We start from the raw sequence: 26,707 nt of genomic DNA, 5'->3' as shown, positions 1-26,707 counted from the left end.
AAATTTGCATATAGCGATCGCCCTCCAACGCCCTGGAGGCGGGGCCAAATCGCCCCTCGCTCACCGATTGGACGGAACAAAAGTGGGCGTGTGTCGTTTTTGATCCGTTTTTGAAGCACAAAATCCGTGATTTTGTACACGCTGTTCGGTGCGCGCCCTGCACGAGTCCAACACCGGTACCCACAAGCGGCGCAAGAACGGTGGCGATGCGACGGTTGCGAGGTGTGACGTGAAGCGGCGCCGCGGTGGGTGGTTGATGTTGTGGTAACAATGGCGGTTGGTCCAAAATAAAGATAGTAAAAGAAAAACGGCTATCCTGAAGAGTCGCAGCACGCATAAATGACATGTATTCCCACTAGACAACGGGTTTGGGCCTAACTACACATATACTTACCGAGATATCTCACCTAAGGGACCTGAATGGTGGTTTGCGAATTTGGTAACCACAACAATATTAACACAGGGGAGGACCGTAAGCACAGGTAGAGATGAAGAATGGGGTGGGACGGAGAAGAAGATGGGGGGGGAGGGGGGTAGAGGGACGGAGAAGAAAGGGAGGGGGAGAGGAACGGAGAAGAAGGGGAGCGGGGAGAGGGACGGAGAACGGGAGGGAGGAGGGAGAGGGAGGGAGAACGGGAGGGGGAGAGGGATGGAGAAGAAGGGGAGGGGGAGGGATGGAGAAGAAGAGTGGAGAGGGGAGAGGGATGGAGATGTAGAGTGGAGAGGGACGGAGAAGAAGAGGAGTGGAGAGGGACAGAGAAGAGGAGTGGAGAGGGACAGAGAAGAAGAGGAGTGGAGAGGGACAGAGAAGAAGAGGAGTGGAGAGGGACAGAGAAGAAGAGGAGTGGAGAGGGACAGAGAAGAAGAGGAGTGGAGAGGGACAGAGAAGAAGAGGAGTGGAGAGGGACAGAGAAGAAGAGGAGTGGAGAGGGACAGAGAAGAAGAGGAGTGGAGAGGGACAGAGAAGAAGAGGAGTAGAGAGGGACAGAGAAGAAGAGGAGTGGAGAGGGACAGAGAAGAAGAGGAGTGGAGAGGTCAAGAGAAGAAGAGTAGTCATTGTTTCAAACAAGAAGCGAGTGTTTTCTGGGCTGGAGTATCCAAGACAGTTGCTTCGCTCCTCTTCTCCTAATCAAGTTCTACTAATTGGATAAATCTTGTTAAACCATTGTTTCTGATCATCAAATCGATGCATAATGTTTGTTATGACATCTGTTATGACACCCTGGAAGCTCCTTACTTCTTTGTATTTCTTGCTTGGGTGTTCCAGTTGGATCCGTGCACTACCAGTCGACCACTGCCCTCTGTCCTGGACTCTAGAGTCTTCATCTTTGCTCTTCCTTTTCATACACTGACTTGTACCTTCTCCCTTCCTCACATACATTTCACTTTTCCCCAACATTACAATAAAAAACAAATCTCCTTTGTCCCATGCACCACGTTACTTCCTTGATCACAGCCTCAACTGCGCTGATCTCTGTTATCTTCCTGTTTCTCCCAGTCTTCACATTTATTTCTTCTCTCCCCACAAGTTTTCACCCTTCTCCTTTTCCTCAAACTGTTGTTGATGGTAAGGCCACCAAGGCCTTTTGTGATAATATTCCACATACAGTATTTAATGGCCGAAGCGATTGCAAGGAGAGAAAACTGGAAAGAATGAAACTTTTTCTTTTTTCGGCACTATATTTTAGTGAATAACATTTGCCTCTGTAACTTACCATGCCCAAGCCATCAAATTCTGTTCGGGTTACGTCATTAATTGCGGGTGTTGACTCGCATAAATGCGACTGGATATTAAAGCAGGGAGATGGTTCCAATTTAAAGTCTTGTATTACGTATCTGTATTTAGGCCTTGGTAAGAAGATGGACACAATGCTGAGTCAGTCGCATGAATCAACTGTTTTGTTGCTTAAATATAAATGGCTCAAGCAACCTAAATTGCCACTTTGATGAAATACGGAGACCTTGGGGAAAAACATGAAGTTCAGATCGCAAGTGAAAGGAACATTGAAAACAAGAGCGCTTCAGATGTGAGGAATTCTTTAAAAAGCCCAAGGCCTTAAGAGGCTAACAGCACATAGTAATGTACAGGTTAGAGTGTGCTGTCGATATCAGAAAGTTTCAGACAATGACAATTTTTTTTTTCTTCCCAAGGCCACAGTCAACTGCTGGTGCATTTGTCAAAACTGAACAAATAAAGAACAGACAAGGTCAAAACAGTCAATCAATATACCACGACCACAGCAGTGTCCACAGCAATATACCACGACCACGGTCTAAGGTTTGGAATTTTGCATCGATTCAACATTGGGAACGGAGGGCAAGTTGATGTTGTGAATGTACATCACATTCTTTCTTTCATTACAGCAATTCTTCCCATTTAATGTACAATGATATACAGCACAAGGAACTTGGACATCGGAGGCCATTTGGCCCATCGTGTCCGTGCTTTTTCAACACCACGTTCAGTCTATCAATTGATCAAATTAATTTCATTTGAGTTTGGGGGAGGGAGGAGGGCGAGGTCATGTCAATTCAATAGTTCAATTACTTTTGCGTGTCTTAACAAGTATTTAAAATATGTTGTTCTTTAATAGTTTGTTTTGGGTAAGAATAAGGATTACATAATTCAAGGTGCAGTCTTGGAGTGTGTTATATAGGAGGATTCAAGGGAAGGTTGAACCCAAATAAAACTGGAGCACTGCGATTGGACATCGCTGATGGTTCCCGGTCTAGCCAGCTCGTAATATTAGCCAATTGGTCACACTTGAAATTCTGCCTCATCATGAAACCGAGTGTTTTTTTTCTTCCAGAAAGCAGGACACCACGGACACCAAGACTAATGTAAAAACATAATAAAAATGGTACATGCTTGGGAGCCTCATTGGTATGCGTTTCTCACTGTATTGTTGCTGATGATTCACCAATAAGCGATGAAATTGGTCCGGCAGCTTTAGGGGGTGTGTAGCATTTAGATTCTCATGTATGTATTATTTGCGAATGTCTTTATAGTTTTGAGGAACTCTGGGAAGGGTTCGAAACAGCTTACCTTGTGTAGGTCTTCATGGGTTGCTTTATGCAGCTTCTTCAGCAAGAAGAGCATGGGAAGAGTCGATATCCTATGTGTGTGTGTGTGTGTGTGTGTGTGTGTGTGTGTGTGTGTGTGTGTGTGTGTGTGTGTGTGTGTGTGTGTGTGTGTGTGTGTGTGTGTGTGTGTGTGTGTGTGTGTGTGTGTGTGTATATATATATATATATATATATATATATATATATATATATATATATATATATATATATATATATATATATATATATATATATATATATATATATATATATATATATATATGTTTGACCCCTCCCACACTCCTCCAGCCAAAGTAGCTGCCTCTTCACACCCTCCCTACCACAGTGTATCATAACGTTTGGTGAGTGTGATTTCATTTAAATCTGCACGCCAATTCCCAACCGGCACCTCACTCACCAAATCTCACCACTTTGACCACAAACGCCTCCCGCACACAGGAAAAATATTCCCGCACCCCCTCGTACGTCTGCATCGCAACAATTCGCCACTATTTTGAAGAGCACCACGTGGCGTTAGATTGTCCTCGGCACCACACGATACTCGACCATGCAACAGACGCCATTATCTCTGCCACGTCTCCCCTGGGACGTCTCGGGTGAGCATCTGGAGTTGATACAGCCCTCATCCAGTCGTCGGACCATGGCAGAACTGGGGGCAACGAGGAGCGGTCGCGAGAAGGGTGATCCGGGAGTTTGGTTCGGGTCCCAGGTGTGCATTTTGGCCCATTAAGGAGCCCGTGGGTGGTGGAGAAAGTCTGCCGACATCCGACATTCAGACTGCATCGGTGCATGTTCTGGGCTGGGGTGCCGGCTCGGGGAGCATACCCTATGTTAAGTCAGGAGCTCCGAGCCATGCCGAAGCTGGTAGGCAACTGAGCCGGTTTACGGTCCTGGCAGGGCGTGGCTAGGGCTGCTGTGACCCAATAGAGGATCAGAAGTCGGGCCACAGTGCGTCGCTTTCTGGACATCACATCACCCTTTGCCCAGGGCATATAAAAGGGGAGCGTGGAGCCGTTAGAGTCCCTCTCTTCGCTCTCTGTCTCGCTCTCCTTCAGAACATTATTGGTGTGTGACTGCTGTCCAGAATGTGCTTCTTCTTCTTCGAAGGCCGGAACCGGGGTGACTGCCATCCTTTGAGACTCCCTGCCATCCTGTCGACGTCCCACCACCCCTGCGCAGCCAGACGAACCGGTGTGGAGCACACATTGCCACAAGCCCCTGCAAATTAAGCAGGAGATAACGCACCATATCACGAGGTGGAAACACTCAGGCGGTGCGGCCCATAGAGGTACATGCTCCACATACAGACATTTACATGGCTCGGCTCGGGATCTTTCTTCTCACGCATATATTCTCCTCCCTCTATCAACCCCTCTATCCCGTCTTCTATGGACGCACAAAGAAGAACGTTACTGACTCGCAATCACATTTTCCTCTGGCACGACACTGCACCCCCACATTGCACAATACCACACCTCACACTCCCACATCTTAGACACCACCAGCATTCCTCCCACCTACCTCTCCCTTAGCATTCTGGATTGCGTTGGTCTGCCAACTGCGCCAAATATTGAGAGGTCGTTTATCCTCACCTGCTTTCTTTCTCTCTGGGCTATCGAATCTTCCGTGTGTGTGTGTGCATGTGTGTGTTGGCACCTGTCCTGAATAAATTAAGATTGTAGAAGATATAATGGGATAACTCTGCTCTGTTTCTCTTTTGTAAGATTGCTCATCTTTTGCTACACCCCATGAATTCCTTGCTATCCCCTGCTGTACATAAAATTAAACCCCATTCAATGTGCCACGTACAATCTTTGTACAGAAATGTTCCCAGCTCGTTTTCATGTTTTCTTCCATTGGTTCAGCATGGCCCACACCCTCGGCTCGCCGGGACGTTATTCCCCAACGATCTGTTTCCGAGTCAGTAGATGCTTGGCAGTTCCGCTCGGCTGCATCTGATCTGGTAAAGTGATCCGGTTTTAGCAAGCACGTACCGAGGGTGTGTCCCCTGGTAATTAGATCACGTGTCCTTAAGGTAAACGGTATTAGACGGAGGACCCGAAGTCACGTGGTCGAGTTATTGGCGTTCATGGTCAATTAGCGACCCGCCGCGTCACAAAATTATTCGTGTGTGACGGCCTGCGATTCCGGTGAGTCTTGTGGGAACCCGAGGTAGTTCACCCTCACTCATGGTCTTTGCCCCTGACCCCGGGTCCGCAACAATATGATAATTGTCCTTCAATGATAGCAACATCATACTGAGTAAGAGACCACACATTACCCATTACACCTCAAGTATGTCAGGGTGAGGGAAGAGGGAGGGTAGGTTGGGGAGAGGGGATGAGGGAGGGTAGGTTGGGGAGAGGGGATGAGGGAGGGTGGGATGTGGAGGGCAGAGTGTTAACCTGCACTTGATTGATCGATCTGGACTTGGATCATGGGAAAAAAAAAAGTTTGTAAACCAGTAAGGAACATCCCTGCACAGCGTGAGTGCAACCATGTTCCTCAAGTAATGCCATTTTAAAAGCTATCATGTACATTTACCTTTATGCAAAGCATGACCTGCAACATATGAGAATGATGGAATAACAAGGCAGCACCAGAGTGAAGACCAAATGGACATTTTCCAATATCAGTTTTTCCAAATACCACCTTCAGTAAGTCACACCAAAATGTTATTTTTTTTAAACTTCCATAAGAAAGAGCTTAAAATGTTATTAATGTTATTCACAGGAACCACATTGAAATCTGTACAGATTATGAGCTGTGTTTACAAGTCGGACCTTGAGCAATGAACATCGTGGATCCAAATCGGCGACTGCCACCAGCTGGCACTGCAGATTCAGGTAGGAGTGGGGCTTGATGTTCATCAAACCTCTTGTGAGCGACGTGGGCAAGACCTGAACCATCCATGAGCGTAACTTTGAAACGTTCAGGTTTTCTTGTTCGGCATTAAAGCTGAAGGAGAGACTGGTTGCTTTTGGAATAATGGGTGCACCCAATGTGCCATCAAATACCAATGCAGAAAATCCTGGTGACTGAATACCCTGCAAATAACTACAGTAGGTTTGGATCTGCAAACAAGCAAGAAAAAGGTAATGTTTTTGTCTTTTCATGTACCCGTTTCATTAATAGCAGTTGGGGGTGGGGGGGGGGGGCGGGGAGTGGAGGTTTGTCAACTTTTGGTGTGTACTGCCTCGTTTTCACAAGTGAAGTAAAATCATAAGGAAATGAAAAGACAAAAAGCAAAACAAACAAACAATTTGCAAACACGTTGCTTTCCTGCCAATATGGACCTTTGGTTACTCGTCGTCACGATCATATGAATGTCATGTGATGCTCCATCATTCAATGAACGTTCAGCTTTGGAATGCGTTTTTTCCAAGGAGGCCAGTCTCATTTAATGATCCGGATCTTGACCTACCTGAATATCCTACGGTCTCCCTTTCACCACAATCAAGTACATTTGCAAACAAAACGACAACTTATGATGTGCAGTGTCGAAATGTCATTAGCAGGGCAAAGATGAGTATACCAGTACATTGGTACTCATTTTGCTGACCTTGGAAGGATGACAGGTGGAGTCGACCCCACCTGGTGTTAATTCAGCAGTCAATGGGGCTTGAACTCAGGACTCTAGGATTCCAAGCGAGCCACCCCAACCACTAAGCCAGCACCAGGCTTTTTTTTTTTTGCACTGATCAGGTGATTAAAGAAAATATGCAATAATAAAATCCAATTTACAAAAATAATTTGATGTTTAATTAGCGCATGTACACATTCAAATTGTGATTCAAATTCAAATACACATTCAAACTGGACAGGATTGTGAATCCTGTCCAGGTTCATCCTGATGACTATCTTTGCTCTTTCCTTATTCAGGTTCCTTCTGATGACTCCAATACAGTGTGTGGTCTTTCATTTCATGTGGTTTCTGTTATTTCTCAGTTTCACATACATATATATATACCACAGATTCTCAATGAGATTCAAGTCTGGGCTTTGCCTGGGCCACTCAAGAACTTTCACATTCTTGTTATGAAACCATTTCCAGTGTTGCTTTGGCAACATGCTGAGGGCCATTGTCCTGTTGTTATGTAAATCTTTGCTGCAGTCTCAGGTATTTTGCACTCTGAAGCAGGTTCTCCTCAAGGATTTGTAATATATATATATATATATATATATATATATATATATATATATATATATATATATATATATATATATATATATATATATATATGTAAATATATATATATATATATATATATATATATATATATATATATATATATATATATATTTACATACAATGCTTTCAATTTTACCCCTTGACTTTTGTCACATTTTATTGTGTTACAGCCTGAATATAAAATGGATTAAATTTAAATTTTTTGTCACCAATCTACACAAAATACCCCATCATGACAAAGTGAAAACATGTTTTTAGAAATTTTTACAAACTTATTGAAAATTAAATAGGTCCTACAGAAATATCTAATTTACAATACTATTCAAACCCCTGAGTGATTCAGCAGTGATTACAGATTTGAGTGTTCTTGGGTATGTTTGCATCAGCTTTGTACATCTGGATTTGGGGATTTTCTCCCATTCTTCCTTGCAGATTCGTTCAAGCTCCGTCAAGTTGGATGGGGAGTGTGTGTGAATAGCAATCTTCAAGTCTTTCCACAGATTCTCAATGAGATTCAAGTCTGGGCTTTGCCTGGGCCACTCAAGAACTTTCACATTCTTGTTATGAAACCATTTCCAGTGTTGCTTTGGCAACATGCTGAGGGCCATTGTCCTGTTGTTATGTAAATCTTTGCTGCAGTCTCAGGTATTTTGCACTCTGAAGCAGGTTCTCCTCAAGGATTTGCCTGTATTTGGTTCCATTCATTGTTCCCTTTCTCTTTAAAAGTCTCCCACTCCCCACTTTGGTCAGATGGCCAGCTCGAGGTAAAGTCTGAGTTTCATATTCTTTTCATTTCCTAATGATGGAGCTCATTGCGCTCTTGGGAACTTTCAACACTCCAGAAATTGTTTTATACCCTTCCTTAGATCTATTCCTCCTCACAATGCTATCTCGGAGTTCTACAGACAGCTCATTGGAGAGTTTCTGCTCTGAAATGCAATGTCAACTGTGGGACCTTATGTAGAAACGTGTGTTTCTTTCTAAATCATGTCCAATCAATTGAATTGGCCACAGGTGGACTCCAATCAAGTTGTCGAGACATGTCAAGGGTAATCAAAGGAAACTGGATGCACCTGAGCTCAACTTGGAGTGTCATAGCAAAGGGGGTTGAATACCTTTTCATTTTGTCATTACTGGGTATTTTGTGTGGATCGCTGATATATTTTAATTTATTCCATTTTAAATTCAGGCTGCAACACAAAAAAATGTAAACAACAAAAAAAGTCAAAGGTTGTGAATCGTTTCTGATTGCACTGTGTACGTACATACATATGCACGCGCGCACACACACGCACGCACAGCATTATTGCACTACACACAAGCGTAAATCAGCAGTGAAGCACTAATATCCCTTCCTGGACACTTGAATCGGTTCTGGCATGGCAGGCAATTGGAAAACTATGGGAAAGCAATTTAGCTTCATCAGCAGCAATGAATGATCACATGGCCAAGTCAAGGCGACATTTTCAGCAAATGCATCTTAAACAATACCCTTGCCGCACAGCTTTACTTGGCTAAACCAGTGTGTGGTATTAATGAGCATCCAATTTGCCAGAGGAAACCATTTCTCAAGGAATTTTGGAAAAAAAAAAAAAAAAAAAAAACGTTAAAATAAAGAGAGGCCGTGTTATTTACTGACTCGAATATTTGATCGAAAATTAAATGCCATTTTTATTTGTTCCTTATCAAAACCAGAAAAATGTTCCAAACAAGCCGCTTCCTTACGTACAAGTGGCACAAGCTTGCAATGGAGAGTTTTCTCTGTGAAGGCCTCACGCATCACAACACAAGGTATAAACTTGAAGGTTGCTGCGAATTTCTTTTTTCAGAAGCATTATCTACCTCGAGTAGTTTGGAGAGTGAGTCGGTACAATAATGCTTCAGAAAATAAAAAAAAGAGACATGTCATTAAAAATAATTTAAAAAACCAGTTTCTACAAAATGGGTTTTTGAGCTGACCATCAAATTTCCTGTTTACGTTTTTACAACCAACTGGTGAGTTTTGAAGACAATTACAAATGGCCCAAAGATCTTCAACGCATCGTCTTCACATTTAGAGACAAGAAAGGTGAGAGTGAGTGAGAGAGTGCGTGAGAGTGAGTGAGTGAATGAGAGAGTGAGTGAGAGTGAGAGTGTGTGAGAGTGAGAGTGTGTGAGAGTGAGAGAGTGAGTGAATGAGTGAGTGAGTGAGAGTGAGAGAGAATGAGTGAGTGAATGAGAGTGAGAGAGAGAGAATGAGTGAGTGAGAGTGAGAGAGTGAGTGAGTGAATGAGTGAGTGAGAGTGAATGAGTGAGTGAGAATGATAGAGAGAGAATGAGTGAGTGAATGAGAGAGTGAGTGAGAGAGAATGAGTGAGTGAGAGAGAATGAGTGAGTCAGAGAGAATGAGTGAGAGAATGAGTGAAAGAGAATGAGTGAGAGAGAATGAGAGTGAGTGAGAGAATGAGTGAGTGAGTGAGTGAGAGAATGAGTGAGAGAGAGAATGAGTGAGAGAGAGAATGAGTGAGAGAGAATGAGTGAGAGAGAGAATGAGTGAGAGAGAGAATGAGTGAGAGAGAGAATGAGTGAGAGAGAGAATGAGTGAGTGAGTATGAGAGAGAGAGATTTCATTGTATGAATAATTTCTCAACCTTCACCTCAAAGCCGCTTCACAAAATAAGGATATTGAAACAGGAAGACGAGGCAACACAAGGTAACCATTTGCAGTAATGTCATGTTGCCCTGCATGCTTTGGTGTGCTCATTTTATATTAATTTTTTTTTTTTCAAAATAGCATGTTGGACTTTTACATTATGTGTAACGAAAATTGCTCAACTGGTCGGAATGAGCTGCATCTACAAAAGCAAGCTCATTGCCATTTCCAGCGGTTCAATAACGAAAACTATGACAAGTGCAACAACAATAACAAAAAACTATACAATCCAGGTTTCAGTAGGGGGAATTGAAGGTGAGAGGGAGGATTGATTACTTCTGTTAATTGTGGGTGTGAGATGCAATTGGGCTAAATAACTGACTGACTGACACACACACACACACACACACACACACACACACACACACACACACACACACACACACACACACACACACACACACACACACACACACACACACACACACACACACACACACACACACACACACACACACACACACACACACGTTTTTGACCATTTACATTTTGCCTCCTCATACATTATCATCACAATATTGTTTACCTTTCGTAATGTTTTGAATAATTTACTTCAAATGCTTTAATTTATAAGACAGACAGACAGACAGACACAGACAAAGAGACAGAAAAAGAGATTTCGATCACGCCCCCCCCCCCCACCCATTCACAAACTGATTCTCCAAGTTTCTCTTGTAAATCCTCTCATTCATTTGAAGATTAGTGAGAAATATCAATTTTACCACTCTTGTTCAGTTGAATCAGACACAACTGAAGTTTATGATAACGAGGATGCAAGTCCCCCGAGGACACAGCCCGCAACTGCACCCTAAATATGGGAATTGTCGATTGTATATTGAAATAACGAAATAAATCAAATAAATTAATTAATAAATAATGTAGAAAGGTAAAAGGTGCATATAAAGGTCGTATGTTGGCAACGGTGATGGTAACGTGCATATAATATAAATAAATAATTTAAGGTGGTATGTCGGTCGTGGTGGTGGTAAATTGTATATAAAGAAATAAATAATTCAAAGGTGTGTTTTTGGCAGTCGAGATGGTAAAATGTGTATTAATAAATAAATGAATAAAATAAATTATTAATCATGGTTGGTATGTTGGTCACAATGATGGTGATCAAAAGGAACACCAAGAAGGAACCCAAAGAAGGAACGAGAAAATATGGAGTCATCAGAACAAAAATAACTTGGATAGGATTCGTGTTCCAGCCGCTACTCCCCAACCCTCAAACCCATCCAGACACAGCCAAGTGAGCCTGACAAAAATTTCTGCAAGAATTCACTTCTTAGAGAGATAAAGTGGATACAAATAAATAAGTAATTCAAAGTTGTGCGTTGGTGGTAAAGTGAATATAAATAAATAATGGTTCCAGAAATCATTTACAATGCTGTATTGTTCTCTCCAGTGATTTTTTTTTAACTGCCAAAATGCAGAAATAAAAACATGTGCCCCAAGACTTTTGGTTCCAATCACAAAAATAATTTGATATGCCTCATGCACAGATGATATCGCATACATGTGCCGAATACGAAAGAAATGCGTCGAGTCATTTTCGAGTAGAGGCCGCGGACTGACCGACGGCACTCAAAATATAAACCCCCAGCCGGGCTGCACCTGATGGGGGGATAAAAATGGAAATAAGGTTGAGTCATTCCCCCTGTCTTAGAATTTGGAGCACCTGTAGTATGGAGTTCAGTTCTCATGATAGCCCAAGTTGCAGATATCGAGCAAGTCCAAACGAGAGCTTTGTGAATGATCACCTTGCCAAATCATCTTCCCTATGCCGACATTTACATGCTTCAAGTATTTCTTCCCTTGCCGATTGGTGCATTGAACTTGTCACACACTTCGCAAAGTCTGTTTCAAATTAACACCAGCTGGGTTGGCTCAGCCTGCCATCCTTCCGAGGTCAGCAAAATGAGCAACACCTTGCTGGTAGCAGGGGGCAATGCATAAGCAGCACAGTCACACCCCCAGAAAATGATGCAGCCAAGCAGCCACAGGCTGTGTACGAATAAATATAAAAATATATTTCGTTGTTCATTTGCTCACTTTGGTTTTCCTTTTGTAAATATTCATGATTTGTCAATTTGGTTGTGTTAAACCTCCTGAATAGCAGAGCTCTCAAAGTTTTTATTTTTAACGTCGAGTGATATCGATGTATTTTTTTTTTTTTTTAATCAGTTACGTTTTGTAAACCAAATATCCTTGGTCTTTGGACTTTTTGTTTGGTGTTTGATAATAAAACCAACATTTTTATTATTATATTATTATTATTCCATAAAACAAAAACTGGAAATGTAACAGCCCTCTTTCACCTCCTCTGCTCACAGTAATCTAATGCACCTTGAGTCGATGAAATCTTACAATGTCCCCAACATTCTTCACAGGAGGCAGAGATGATAAACTGCCAAACAACACACAACGTAGGCCCTCGGGTGCTGATGGGTCGACCACGGTGAGAACCAAGCAGTGATCTGTGAACAGTGACGCACTGGTCAATGGCTGGGCCCAGTGGACACCCTTTTCAGCAGAGCTAATGATAATGGACAACGAGAGGAAGACCAAAGATTACAAAACGTTCGACAATACCAGCAGGTGGAATAATGTTTCTTCTCGAGATCGCTTTTAAGGATTCCTAGAAATAAACATGTGATAATCAGATGTTCTGTACTGTACATGAACAGGGAAACAAATTCCATCAAAAGGCCATGTGTTTCCTGTTGATGAAAATGAGCAATTAGAACAAAATCATTGGTTTTAAAATCATTGCACATTCACCTGCAGCTGTTGGACTTTTTCAACTTTTTCACATTTCCTTGTATTACAGCCTGAATTTCAAACGGATTAAATTTTTTTTAAAAAAACATTGTCACTGATCTACACGTAATACACCAAAATGACAAAGTTAATTTTTCTTTTTTTTAAATATTTACAAATTAAATAAAAATTAAAAGCCGAAATATCTTGCATCAATAAGTATTCAACCCTTTTGCGATGCCACTCCAAATTGAGCTCATCCATCCATCCATCGGGACCATACTCTGTGCAGAGCGTTGGTGCTACTGAAGCAGTCTCCTTGGCTATTGGGTACAATCCTGGATGGGTCGCCACTCCGACACAGGATACCAACAAGCTGGCACTCATTTTGCTTGGACAAAACTCCGACATCCTTAACTCTCTCGTATACACCATATGTAATAAATAGATTCCCCTTTATACAACATCTCACAACAAACATCGCAGGTACCTCGTAGAAGAGAGGAATTAACGCAAGATCTGGTCATCGAGGATTATGACCCCACATTCATCGACTTGTAGAAAAAGTGGGCTCCATGCAGAGAGTGTTGCTCTTGATTTGATGGAGGAGTTTGGTTCAGTGATGAGTCACGTTTCTCAATCGAATCTCTCGATTGAAGACCATGGGTGTACCGATATTGTAATGAAGGATTTGCAGTAAACCGCAACAAGTTGCCCAATTCATGGTTGGAATAAGTGGGCTGTCATCTCTCAGCACTGGCAGCAGAGACCTCATAAAGGTTCATGGCAATCTCTTAGCACGGCATTACAATGATGAAGTGCTGCAATCACATTACACCCACAACGAATGTTTAGAAAGCTGTACTTTAGCATCACAAGGTGTGACCGCATTAGGCACATGCTTGTTCAGATTTCCTGATGACCAACAACATGGGAAGAGACCAACAACAACAGCTCAGTGGCTGCGTTTGTCTTGTGTAGTCATCTGTAACCTGCCCATGTGTGCGAGATGTTTGTGAATTTGGCAGCTCTACTACGAGCCTTAGATTTTTTTTGGGGGGGGGAACCCCCCCAAAAACAAAACACAACCCTCGTATTCGAGAAACGGCTTTTCAGAGATGGGCAAGATGACATGTTCGTTGTTTTAGGTCCAGGAGTCTGTATATTCAGAGCAGCTCAACAAAACACCAATAAAAGGCGATGAGGAATAACATCAGATCGTCATCATCTGCAATCCGAATGAAAAAAAATGGATAGATTTATGGCCACATTTGAATGATAGCGTCATCACGGACGGAGTGCACTTAGAACTCCGGGCAAAATAAATCCCTGCTCACACTGCCAATAAAAGTTATTCGAAAAAACTAATGTCTCATCACTCACTTGTAAATAACGAACATCAACAAAGACCGAAGAATAAAAGGAAATGCGGAATGTAGACGAAGAGGAATGCAATGGTGGACTTGGGGATGTGTGTGTGCACGGCTGAACGAGGAACCGCCTCATAGCTGCAGGGCAAAACACGTCGTCATGCATTGAGTGAATTCAATCTCAAGTTCCCTCATCAAAGCTCGAGCTGTCAGTTGCAATAAAGTGCATTCGCACTGATCAGCAAACCACAACCGCATGCTGCCATTTAAATGGTCTCGGGAACATCACGGTGCTCCGTTTCACCGGTAGGTCTCGGGATTTTTTTGAGACAATCCAAAGACGTTCGATTCCTTGTTGACCTCGCCACCCAAAGTAAGCTCCAGAATACGAGTCGACGTCCCATCTGGCAATCACCCTCTTACATTTAAAAAAAATCTTTTTCCGCCTCTCCACATAACATGGAACAGTTGCTGCCGATTGGATGACCCTTTTAGTCAAAGGGCGAGAGCCAACAAGGTACACCCACACAACAAACCCAATTATTTTTCACTGTAAATTGATGCGTAGCCTGTCAGTATCAGATTAAGCATAACCTGCTCAGGTAATCGCATCACAACTGTTTAATCATGTGATCAATGGGCACGGCATCAGCTTTCACACGAGGAGATGACATCAACTTCTCAGATATCTCCCCTCAATGTGAAACTCAAGTGCAGTTGTGATTTTTAAGTTTAAAAAAAAAAAAATCTCCCCATGGTTGTTTATAAACTGACAAAGAGGTGACAAAATACTAGTTGTAGGTTGGGTAATGCGTGCTGCTCAGAGATCAGTGGGGTCACTGTCAAAGCCGATGTACCATGCTCGGAGCTCGTTAATCTCCCAAACCCCAATTGCGTGTTGAATCTGGTGTGATATTCAGTGTTTGTGTTTAATCAAATGCTCAACTGATGGGTTAATTTTTTTTTTTAGTAGCATGCAAATAAATTTTACAGACTAGATGAGTACCCGCCCTACGGGCAATCATGTTCCAAGCATGCAACACGTTCTCCTGATGCATGCCTTTATTTGGGTAGTGTAAAGGCAACTGACACAGCTCTCTGAGCAAAAAAAAAAATAAATAGCCCAGGTTACGTGCATGAAGCAACATCCATACATACTGCTTACGATTCAAAACACCTCACTGTTTTGGAAAACGTGGGGACAGGAATATTGTACGGTAAATGGCGGAGACTTGTAATATCCTCCTCGACCTGGAGGTGGCACTGCATGATACACATTTACATAGAACCCCCCCCCCCCCCACGACCACCGGCAAAGATAAAAACACCATTCAGAACGAATTTTGGTCATGCTGATCCTATGTAGCAAGTCTGGATGTAATCGGCGCATCACTACAGGAGTAGCATCGATCCATGAATTATAGTAAGGATGTAGAGATGCTTACCCCCTTTCGTGGCTTTTCAGTAGCAATCATGAAAATTTTACAGGTAATTTTTTTCCAAGTATGGGCATTAACTTGCAGCATAATCACTTAAGATGAACATCAACAAGTATCAGCAAGCATTACCGAAACATAAGAAGAGTATACCATACACAACTGCAACAGCACTCGGTAGAGCACATACCTCCCTCCGCCAAGCTGAACAACTTACATTTTCTATCCCAATGACAGAGCGGATCTGAATCAAAATCTAAATCGGCTCGTTTTTGTCACCTACCCAACTCAACCACCAAGTTTTGTCACAACTCGTCCACAACCTTACGAGATACGTCATGTATCGTTTTTAGCCCCATCTCTCCAGTCCATTGTCCATTGGGACCATACTCTGTACAGAGCGTTGGTGCTGCCGAAGCAGTCTCCATGGCTATTGGGCACAATCCTGGACAGGTTGCCACTCCGACGCAGGATACCTGAATGACTCGGTCATCCCAGCAAGCTGGTACTCAATTTGCCGACCTCGGAAGGAAGGCAGGCTGAGTCAACCCCCTGGTGAATTAATTCAGAGGGCAACGAGGCTTGAACTCAGGACCCTCGGACCCCAAGCCGCCACCCTAACCACTGAGCCAACACCAGGATCCATCTCTCAATGGTGAAGAATCACTCAAAAAAAATTTTTTTTTTTAATTTATTGGATTTGGATCTTCCCCAAAATCTAATCAATTCATCCTCGTCACACAACCAACCTGTCCACAAAGTTTCGTCTGAATCCGTCGATAACTTTGAGATATCCTGCTCATGGACAAACAAATAAACACAGACATCATCTCCGTCCACCTTAGGTGGCGGGGGTTAAAATTTACGAACAAGGTCTCAGATGACAGTGTATACATTTAATTCACGTTGGCTCGATGTTCACCTCTCAAGATGCTTGGATGCCAGATTCAAATTCCAGATTGTGTCGACTTCCCCATCGTCTACCAATGTCAGGTGAAAGTACACCAATGTCTCTTAATGTCCATGTCCTCGAACAAATTTGATGTGCAAGCTCCTCAATAAAATGGCCACTGCGAGAATAGCAAAAAAAAAAAAAAAAGATAAAAAAATTAGAAGACACGGAACAATTAAAAGTGCAAGAAGAACCACGAGATGAGATTCACAGCACGGGAGTTTGTGATGAGACTAGAAGCATGGGAAACATGGGGCAGGAAGCATGACAAGTGACTCAGCTGTGACAAATGGGACAGAACTCTGCACGCTCATACTGACAAATGTCGGTGGCCCATCACCGACATGTTAATCATAAAACTACTGCCGTCATGACATCACACGAAACAAGGCCGACACGTATTCATTACAAGTACAGCACTTGCTCAAATTATCCATTCAAAACCATTCGGGAGAGGAAATTTACACGGGAGTGGCGAATAAAGCAGATGGATAAACACAATGAGCGTATTCAATATATATATATATATATATATATATATATATATATATATATATATATATATATATATATATATATATATATATATATATATATATATATATATATATTATCTGTGGGTTTGAACATGTATAATAGAGAATCCATACCTGATGGCATTCTGCTTGCAGTAAACTTGTGTGCCAATTCTGCATCAGATTGCTATACAGGAACAAGACCAGAAGGCACAGCTGTTCTCAGGTTAAAAATTTGGGACCGGGGATCAAAAGAGCAATCTCCCCATATGGTTATGAACAGACGTGAGGCCAATGTCCCCTTCCCTCGGAGCATCATCGCCCATACAGTCCTACCTCATTAAAAAAAAGCTAAATGTACCACCTGTGCATCTTTGATATGCAGGTGAATACCTCTTTGTCCTTCCACCGATAATGAAAAGGAAGCAGCCGCTCTTATCACCGATACATTAGACAAAGTGAATTTCTGGCAGTTTCTTTTGAAATAGGAAGAATATGGGCTCACTGGAGAGGGAGAGGAGGGGGGCCCATAGGATGGTCATTATCCACATCAAAAATAATGGGGGGGGGGGGGGGAAAAAAAAAGGGGAGAAGGAGAAGGAGAAGGAGAAGGAGAAGGAGAAGGAAAAGGAGAAGGAGAAGAAGAAGGAGAAGGAGAAGGAGAAGGAGAAGGAGAAGGAGAAGGAGAAGGAGAAGGAGAAGGAGAAGGAGAAGGAGAAGGAGAAGGAGAAGGAGAAGGAGAAGGAGAAGGAGAAGGAGAAGGAGAAGGAGAAGGAGAAGGAGAAGGAGAAGGAGAATAAGAAGATAAATAAAAAAGGAAAATGGTGCTACAATCCGATCGGTTAATTTTACCTGGTCCTTTTGTCTGCATTGGTGGCTTGAATAGCTTTACGGCTCCAAAGATATTCACCGTCATGTTTGCCTGCACCTTGGATAAAGGTGTGTAGGTGTACACTCTGGTCGGTCCCTGCAGAGATCCGTACACTGTCATATAAATAATGCACAGCCTTGCTCTTACACAAAGCAGCACCACACACGTCGACAGCATTCAATATGTTACCATTCGCACGGTGTCCACGTCGTCAAAAGAAAGAAACAGCACACGTACAAATAATTCATTCCGACTCCCGTACAGAAAATATCCCCCTTTCACTCCCCCTCCCCCTCATTCTCAACATGACGGATGGATCCAAAACGAACATTTTCAACAACACTCCTTGAAAAGTCAACACAATGAAGTATCGTGCGGAAGAAAGATTACGGATCAGAAACGTACGTCGTGCACAAGGGCCAACTCGCGGCAGGCCCGGCAACCTTGGAATGAAACGAGGAAGGTGTTCCGCAAACACACAGACATTAAACAAATCCCCAAAGCTTGCTATTTGTCCGTACAAAGCAGAGTGCAGCATTTACGGTTTGTAAAAGGCAAAATAAAAAAAAACAGCAAATGCAACCGCAAAACATCTTCAAAACAGAAAACGGCAAAACATGAAGGATCGGAAATTGTGATCGAGTCAAACACACACACAAAAAAAAAACAACAACAAAAAGAGAACGCCTGATGTTTCAAATCACGTCAGTCATTGGTCGAGTGACCATTGTATTCTTTTTCACCATTTTTGGAATCGGGGAGTACATGCATAGGTCGTGCCACCTGATCACGGAACAATATTTGTGAATGTGCGGATGCGCGGCGCGCACGCTACCTTGCGCTGCATCAGAGGGCGAGCTCCCAGTTCCACGGTGTTTCCGTCACTTTTTCTCAAAGAGAGCTTCGAGGGTTTGGACAATACCTTCAAGGAGAAAAGAAGTCCACATTCACGAGTAAAAATCAAACCATTCACCGATGAACAATCGTTTCAGTGCTCATTGCTTTGCGTTTGTGCAACAACAACAACAAACAACAATATCATGGAGATAGATACGAGAAGGGCACTCGGTAGAGCGCATACCTCCACCAGGCTGAACGATTCATGTTTTGTATCCTACCGAAAGGCTGCATCTGCATCCGGACTTTAACCAAAATCTAAATCGGCTTATCCTTCACACCTACTCAACAAATCCACCAAGTTTTGTCACAATCCGTCCACGACGTTTTGAGATATCGTGTTGTACATCGTTTCTGGACCCATCTCTCAATGGTGAAGAATCACGATAAAAATTCTCCAATCCGGATCTTCAGAAAAATCGAATCAATTTGTTCTCATCACACACCCAACCTGTCCACCAAGTTTCGTCCGAATCCGTCCACAACGTTCTGAGATATCCTGCTCACGGGGGTGAAAACATTTAACCTCTGTCCACCTTCCTTGGTGGAGGTAACGAATGTGATGGCTGAATGTGTTTTGATGTTTTTTGGTTGGAATAAAATAGATTAGGAGGTTAGGGAAGGAGAATAAATGGTGGAGTGGGGGGGGGGTTTCACCAATTGTTTGGTGGCTGATGATTTTGCTATAATGACAATGGACTGGCATCCTGGAGGTTGTGGGTTCAAGTCTGACTGAGGGCGACACAGTTAAGGATTTTAATGGTAGGCTTCAGGAAATTGGCAAGATAATTATTATTGGATTGTCTGTAAAAACCCAGCTGGCTTATTCCTGGCGTTCCTTGAGGGGGTAATCTGCCCGCTTTGATCTACATGTGCGCCAATCCATCACTTTGCGGCGAACTCTTCAATGCCTCACGGCAACCTCGGTTCGGCACTTAAACGCTGCTTGTAAATTGCATCGTTTCCCTAATTTCCGAAGGAATAATACAAAGTTGTGCTTCATTCGTGTATTTTTGCCGTTTCTCACGAACATAATGTTTGTTTAAATTGTTGGTCGATCAAGTGGTTGCTTTTGGTGAAGTTGTTACCTCCGTCACCGAAGGTGGACGGAGGTTGTGTTTTCACCCCTGTCTGTCTGTCTGTCTGTGAGCAGGATATCTCATATCAGAACGTTGTGGACAGATTCGGACGAAACTTGGTGGATGAGTTGGATAGGTGACGAGAACAAGTCGATTTGATTTTAGATCAAAAAAAAAATTGCAACAAGTGTGTAAAAAAGGGACCCATCCCACCCTCCCTGACCCCCACCTCCACCCCCACACACCCTCAAGACAACTGCACTCTAAACCTGTGAAACTTCATCTAAAATAATACTGCAATAATAATAATAATAATAATAATAATAATAATAATAATAATAATAATAATAATAAATAGCTGTGAGGGATTAGAAACTATCACAATTTTTTTTTAAACCAAAAGGTAAGGAATCGATGGGCTGACAGATTGGTGTGGAGATTGGGTACTTACCTTTAAGCTGCCTGGTCTGGGTTTGATTGCCATCCAGACTATAAACTGTCGATCGGTGCTTCGCAGGCAGTCGTTGCACCACCAAGTGTGCCGTCCCTTAGACGGACGTTAAACTGGGGGTCCCGTCCACCATCACCAGTCGGTAGACGTTAAATATCCAACAGTGTCTTTTACGAAGAGTCGGCAAGATATCGCCGGCATCCTGAACAAATTCCTGCAGGACTCGGTTCCAGCGGAAGGTCAGGTCAGGTCAGCAAGTTCATGAAAAACTTGGGTCTATCTATCTATCTCCTGCAGCTGACCTCAAAAAGCAGGTAGGATTAATTGGAGCAATTCAAGTAGTAGTAGTAGTAGTAGTAGTAGTAGTAGTAGTAGTAGTAGTAGTAGTAGTAGTAGTAGTAGTAGTTTCATACCAAAGTATTCCAAAGGGGAAATAATAATGAAGATAGCATTTCAGCACCCAAAAGGAAGACAATAAGAGGAATTACAAAATAAGATTCAAACTCATATTTTCTCAATCAGATAACTCAGTTCAGTGACATCAATTCTTCATGACTGTTTTGGAAAGAAAGGAATATATTTTTTTTTTTTTACAAGATACCATTCAAGAAATTTCAACTCTGGAAATATATGTTGACAAATAAACAAAAAACTTCAAGATGTGAAAACTTCCAAACTATTTCATGCCGCATCGAACGATTTTTCAGCATTCCAGATCCTCATGTGAAATGAAGCAGCACAGGTAGCTTACCTTTAAGCTGTCTTGTCTGGGTTTGATCCTCAGCCAGACTACAAATTGACGGGTTGGAGTTTCGCACGCACGGTGCTGCGTCACAACGTGCCCAGTGAAAGATCCCACGATGCTTGTTAACTAAAAATAGGCGAGCTATCCCCGACACCCTGAACGGATTACAAATTTCCGCCGACACCCCAGTTAGCAAGTGGTCTTGCCTTCTCAGATATCCCTCGACACCAGGTTACACTGATTGCTATACTCAAGTGTGGTTGCTGTATGGGAAGCAACTCCTGTTCTGTAAATGAATTCACCATGATCAGGTGTTTCTGCATGTCCTAGGAATTTGAACCTGAGAACCGTCAAACTGACTGCTCATTCCATTACATGTCTTTTCACTGTGACTTGTGGAATGATTGACCAATTCCGTAATGTAGTTATAGCCAGACATTTCCAAACTTCATTCTGGTTTAATCAGGTGTAACGTGCTTACTATAAACCAGAAGGGCACTCTTCGACGTCACAACGTTGCCAGATATGCCCCCGCCCGCATTGTTGCATCATTATACATACTTGTACCACGTTTGATTTAAATCCCTGAAGCCAGATTCAAAATATTAAATAAATCTGGCTGCCAGACCATGTGTCCGATCAGGATGAAATTCAAAGCAGATGTCCCCCATGACCACTAGATCATAATTGTGATGGTTCACGTTGATTGATGAAGCGGTTCAAGAGAAAGTTTAAAAAAAAGATTTTCACTCAATCCAGTAAAGCTGCCAGACCATGTGACATTATAATTTGTGAATACCCAAGTATCCCCAAGGTGAGGGAACACGTGGGTGAAGTTTCCCCTCGATCTGTCAAGCTGTTCTGGAGAAGATGATTTTTAAAGGTCTATTCTTCAAAAAAATCATAGCTGCCAAACCATGTTATCTATGATGTCATAGGTGGAGAACTTTTTGGTCCTCATGGATGGGCGATCACACCTGTAAAGTTTTGCCTCTATCTGTTCAGCCGTTTCAGAGAAGATATTTTGAATGTTTTTATGTGAAGAAAAAATATATGGCTGCCGAACCATGTGATCAATGACGTCAATCCCCCCCCCCTCCACCCCCACCCCCAATACAATTTAGCCCGAAATGACACTCAAATTTTCAAACTGATCGGATAGTGTTCGATGTACGAAATTATGACGTCACAACGAAGCCACCGATGAAATAAATCAAAAAACAAAAAAACACTTGTTTCCAATGGTGAGTACTTCACATGTACCAAGTTTTAATTTTTTCCATGGAGCGGTTTCGGAGATACAGAGGTCCAAAGTTACTCCTTTATTCCAACATGGCACACCACGTGACCGAGGGCATCATAATTATCATTAAAACATCCCACACGAGTCGTCACACCTGTGGTGAAAATTTTGTGTCAATCGGATAAGCGGTTGCAGAGAAAACAGAGAAAACAAGAAGCGAATACTTCGATATCGCGCGGCTGGGGGCAGTAAAAGGTTAAGAATGATGAAACAATAAAATTGAAATTTTGCAGTTATAAAATTGAAATGTAGACACGGTGAATTAGCATGCATGATGGGAAGAGTTGTGACGTTGGACAAATTTCTATTTATAGCCCTCAGATCAAAGGGACGTACGCGGCCATAAGTGTGACAGAAGACGTGACAGAAGACACAGGACAGAATAGGCAATTATATAACAGCGCGATGTCGCGGTGCTGTAATAACATGGACCGACATATGTACGTACAAAGCAAAAACATTTTGCCACCGGCGACTTCGTCAGCGGAGACACAAAAACAAACAACTTTTGACAACTGTGAAAAAGATCGAGTTAATTCCCATCCAATTGTTCGAGGCTACAAGAGCAAAAAGTCATTAGGTTTCAATTCATTAAGACGTGCAATACCCTCTACCACCTTGAGGTGGCGCAACACGATACGCATTTATTTAGAGAATTTGTGTTCCCCCCCCCCACCCCTCTCCCAGCCCCAAGACCACCGGTAAAGATTAAAAAAAAACACCCCATACACCAATTGGGATCATGCTAATCTCATGTAGTAACCAGCCCAGAATTGTAGGAGTAGCAATACGCACGCGCGCGCACGCACACACGATAAACCTCCCATTAAATTATAATAAGCGTTATCCCGTTTTCTTCTCTTCACACACAAACTCCGCTAGGTTTGCCTTTATTGGCTGATGCTTGGGGAATAGTAGATATAATTAATTTAATTCAGTACTTTTAGCAGCATTTTGGTCCTTCACTGGGGAATTAACCCTAATTCCATGGGTTCGGGGGGGAGCTAGGAGGCCTACTCCTCGACATGTTTCGCAATCGCTGGGAATTTCAAATTCTCTTTTCATGACTTTTTTTTTCTCTCTCGGGTCTTGCGCACATTTTGATACCACGTATGTCCAAATCAGACTTGGCGCACAGGCATCGCATGACAATTAGTGGTCACATGTCCTCAAAAAACTGGGATGTTTACACACGTTTGTGTACAACAAACACACGTTAATGAGGGTTACATGCGTCAGGACACTGATGGTGTAAATTAATTGGCCTGTAATTTCTTCTGAGTGTTTTACATGTTGTCCAAGACATAATGAACAATTATAGTAAAACAATAAAATACATAAAAATATAAATTCAACATATTATGAAAAAAGTCATTTTGCCTTTGCGTGATGATCGAACGTGTGAAAATTTTCAGGTACATTGGAACATCGACCGTCGGACCCAGTCAGGGAAAGCTCGAAATCACCCAGTTCAGTTATGGTTAAAGTAGTGGGCTCAGGCGGTGCGTGTTAACGGAAGCCATTTGACACTGCGGTATTTTTACTCGATGCAACCATACCACTCAATATGTGACTTTGGAAATGACGTGTTCCACCTTGAATGCTCAGCACGCATGTGGAGAAACCCCAGGAAACATCGGCATTGAGGGCATCGCAAGATGAGTGTCGGAGATGAGTATTATTACTGAAAGTGGCTCACGGAGCTTTTGAAATAAGCTAGAAATACTTGGAAAAAGTAGCTCAGTGAAAGGACTGTGCCTCCACATGACAAAAGACTTGGATAACTTTCTCAGCTCACCGAATGGAAAGCTGCTCAGACCACAAAGTCCTGACCATGTGGACCGGTGCAAGGCCCTAGTGGACGGGCGTGTGCTTCACAACCCTCAATAGATCGCTTTCCAGTAAACGGACTGTTTATCTGGGACTTGTGTGAATGTAGAGCAGAAGTTAAAAATGATATGTACTATTAATCAGGTTGGGAGGGGGTTGGGAGCTGTGAGGGCTGTTGTAAAAAATATTGTTTGTTTGCTTCTGGGGCCACGAGATAAACAAGAAGGGCACTCCGTAGAGCACAGATCTCCGCCATGTAATGCCTGATGCACGAGAACATATCGGGCCCAATACATTTTTTAAATATCATGCAATACAGTCCTATATAGTTTTTGGACCTATCCCCCAATGGTATGCCTGGTGTTGGCTTAATGGTTAGGGTGTCGGGCTTTGGATCCGAGGGTCCCGAGTTCAAATCCCGCTCAGCTGTTGAATTAATACCAGGTGGGGTTAACTTGGCCTGTCATCCTTCCGAGGTTGGCAAAATGAGTGCCAGCTTGCTGGTGTCCTGTGTCGAAGTGGTGACCCGTCCAGGATTGTGCCCAATAGCCAAGGAGACTGCTTAAGCAGCACCAACACTCTGCACAGAGTATGGTCCTAATCTCCTCTCCTCTCAAAGGTGAAGAATCACTTTAAAAATTAAATAAATCTCGTATCCGGATCCGGATTCAGATCTTCACCAAACCCAAATCAATTCTACCTTGTCACACACCCAACGTGTCCACCAAGTTTCGTCCGAATCCGTCCACAACTTTTTGAGATATCATGCTACATATCGTTTTTGGCCCCATCTCTCAATGCTGAGGAATTACTTAAGGTGTTATCAGAACCTGATCCAGATCCAGATCTTCATCAAAATCTAATCAGTTCGTCCTTGTTACACACCCAACCTGTCCAGAAAATTTCATCTGGATCCGTCGACAACTTTGAGATATTCTGCACACAAACACACACACACACACACACACACACACACACACACACACACGCACACACACACACACACACACACACACACACACACACACACACACACACACACACACACACACACACACACACGAAAAAGACATCGTGCAGAGCACGACACTTGCAAAATCCACCCCACTCTCCAACAGTTGCCATGGATACATGAAATTGTCCATTTCATCAAGATCAAAATTCACAATCTTAATCGAAGTTCAGGTCGATCAGAAGAAAATTGATTATTTTTCAGATTTAAATTGATGATTTTAGAAATACCACCTTTAGTTGTTGACCCTGGGACGATGTTGACCTCAAAAATAATTGGCTGGTTTAATTTAGTGACCTGAAATATAACTCCTCTTCAAATTTCAAGTCAATCAGATGATATTTGAGGATTTTACAAATCTCACGGAAGATGTTGACCTTTGGCCTATGTTGACCTTTTGATCTCAAAAACAATAGGCTTGCTTCTTCCTGATGAAGACGCTGGGCACCAGCGACATCGCAACAATGGCACCGCTTTTCTCACCGCACTCAACGGGACATTTTCTCAGGAAGAAATTCCTCCTCCCCATGGATGCCAACCTAAGGAGATTGTCCATGCACCTGACCATTTAAATGCGGAATGTCAAGCAAGGATGCAGCCACGGTGGGTTCAAACCCTGGCCGAGTACGTTTTGACTGACGTCCCAGACTGACACCTCCACTCATTCGTTCCTCTTCTTTCCCACCAGTGGAACCATCTTCCACATTCTCTTTAATTTCATTCTTCCTTTCAGGTCTTCAAGACAGATGTTCATCACCATCGCAGTTCACCCCAATCCAAAACGATGCTGTTTTCTACCCCAATTAAGGCACCCACACCTCTTTAAGATTCCACTTTTTCGTTCCTGAGATTTTGATCCTGTACTTCTTACCCACATCCCTCGTTTGTCCGTCTCCGTCTATTTTGTCCCTCGGCCCTGCTGTTGGCGTTTCCCCCCTCTCTTCTGTTGCATCTTGATCCGTTTTGTGTTCTAGCTCTTCCATAAGTCTTAACTATGTATACATATTAAAAAAAAAATTGCATATTTTAGTCTGTCTTTACCGAATATACGATAACATATTTGATGCTAGCAAGTTCGTGAAGGCACACAGGTCAATCAGTTTAATGTCCACTCCGATAGACGAGTCGGTAGGTTTAGTTGGATCCAATTCTGTCTAGCAGCGACCTCTGGATCAAACACCAGTCCTCAGGATGCACCTATTACAAATGCATTTTTCATAAACTTGAGTATTTGAACCTTGAACATTCCCGTATAGTCATCCTATTAAATCTTTTATCGTTTTAGCAGCATGGATCGACAAGGCGAGCTATCCTGGCAACGTTGCTGTTCAAAATGTTCAACCTTGTTGTCCTTGATCTTCAATGCTGTTGAAATACAAATAAACACCATAAAATGAGGTACTCGGACCTGGACCCGAGCACACTTATCAATAGTCTCTGCAGTTTGGATTATAGTGCGTCATAGATTATCGTTTCATAAAAAATAAATATCATCAAGTCCTGGCATCTCCGTGC

The 26,707-nt window shown here is 42.7% G+C and overlaps 1 protein-coding gene across 8 annotated transcripts in view; it reads right to left on the bottom strand.

Moving 5' to 3' along the window:
* POT1 (protection of telomeres 1) overlaps nucleotides 1-26,707 on the bottom strand; it is a 278,625-nt gene that overhangs the window by 74,111 nt on the left and 177,807 nt on the right. For 7 of the 8 annotated variants that reach the window (XM_085894077.1, XM_085894073.1, XM_085894076.1 and 4 more), the window contains 4 exons: nucleotides 18,711-18,797; nucleotides 17,857-17,971; nucleotides 12,318-12,448; nucleotides 5,868-6,158 (listed from right to left, as the gene is read on the bottom strand). In XM_085894077.1, the coding sequence (XP_085750203.1) occupies nucleotides 5,868-6,158; nucleotides 12,318-12,448; nucleotides 17,857-17,971; nucleotides 18,711-18,797 (624 nt within the window). Of the gene's footprint in view, nucleotides 1-5,867; nucleotides 6,159-12,317; nucleotides 12,449-17,856; nucleotides 17,972-18,280; nucleotides 18,436-18,710; nucleotides 18,798-26,707 lie in introns of those variants that run through there. The other variant, XM_085894081.1, reaches the window with a different exon arrangement.

This window comes from Eptatretus burgeri, chromosome 9 (genome assembly GCF_056783735.1).
Source record: "Eptatretus burgeri isolate ZD-2024b chromosome 9, Ebu_testis_v1, whole genome shotgun sequence".
NCBI lineage: Eukaryota > Metazoa > Chordata > Myxini > Myxiniformes > Myxinidae > Eptatretus > Eptatretus burgeri.
The sequence above is the reverse complement of the archived record's forward strand: the minus strand, read 5'-3'. Positions and strand labels throughout refer to the sequence as shown.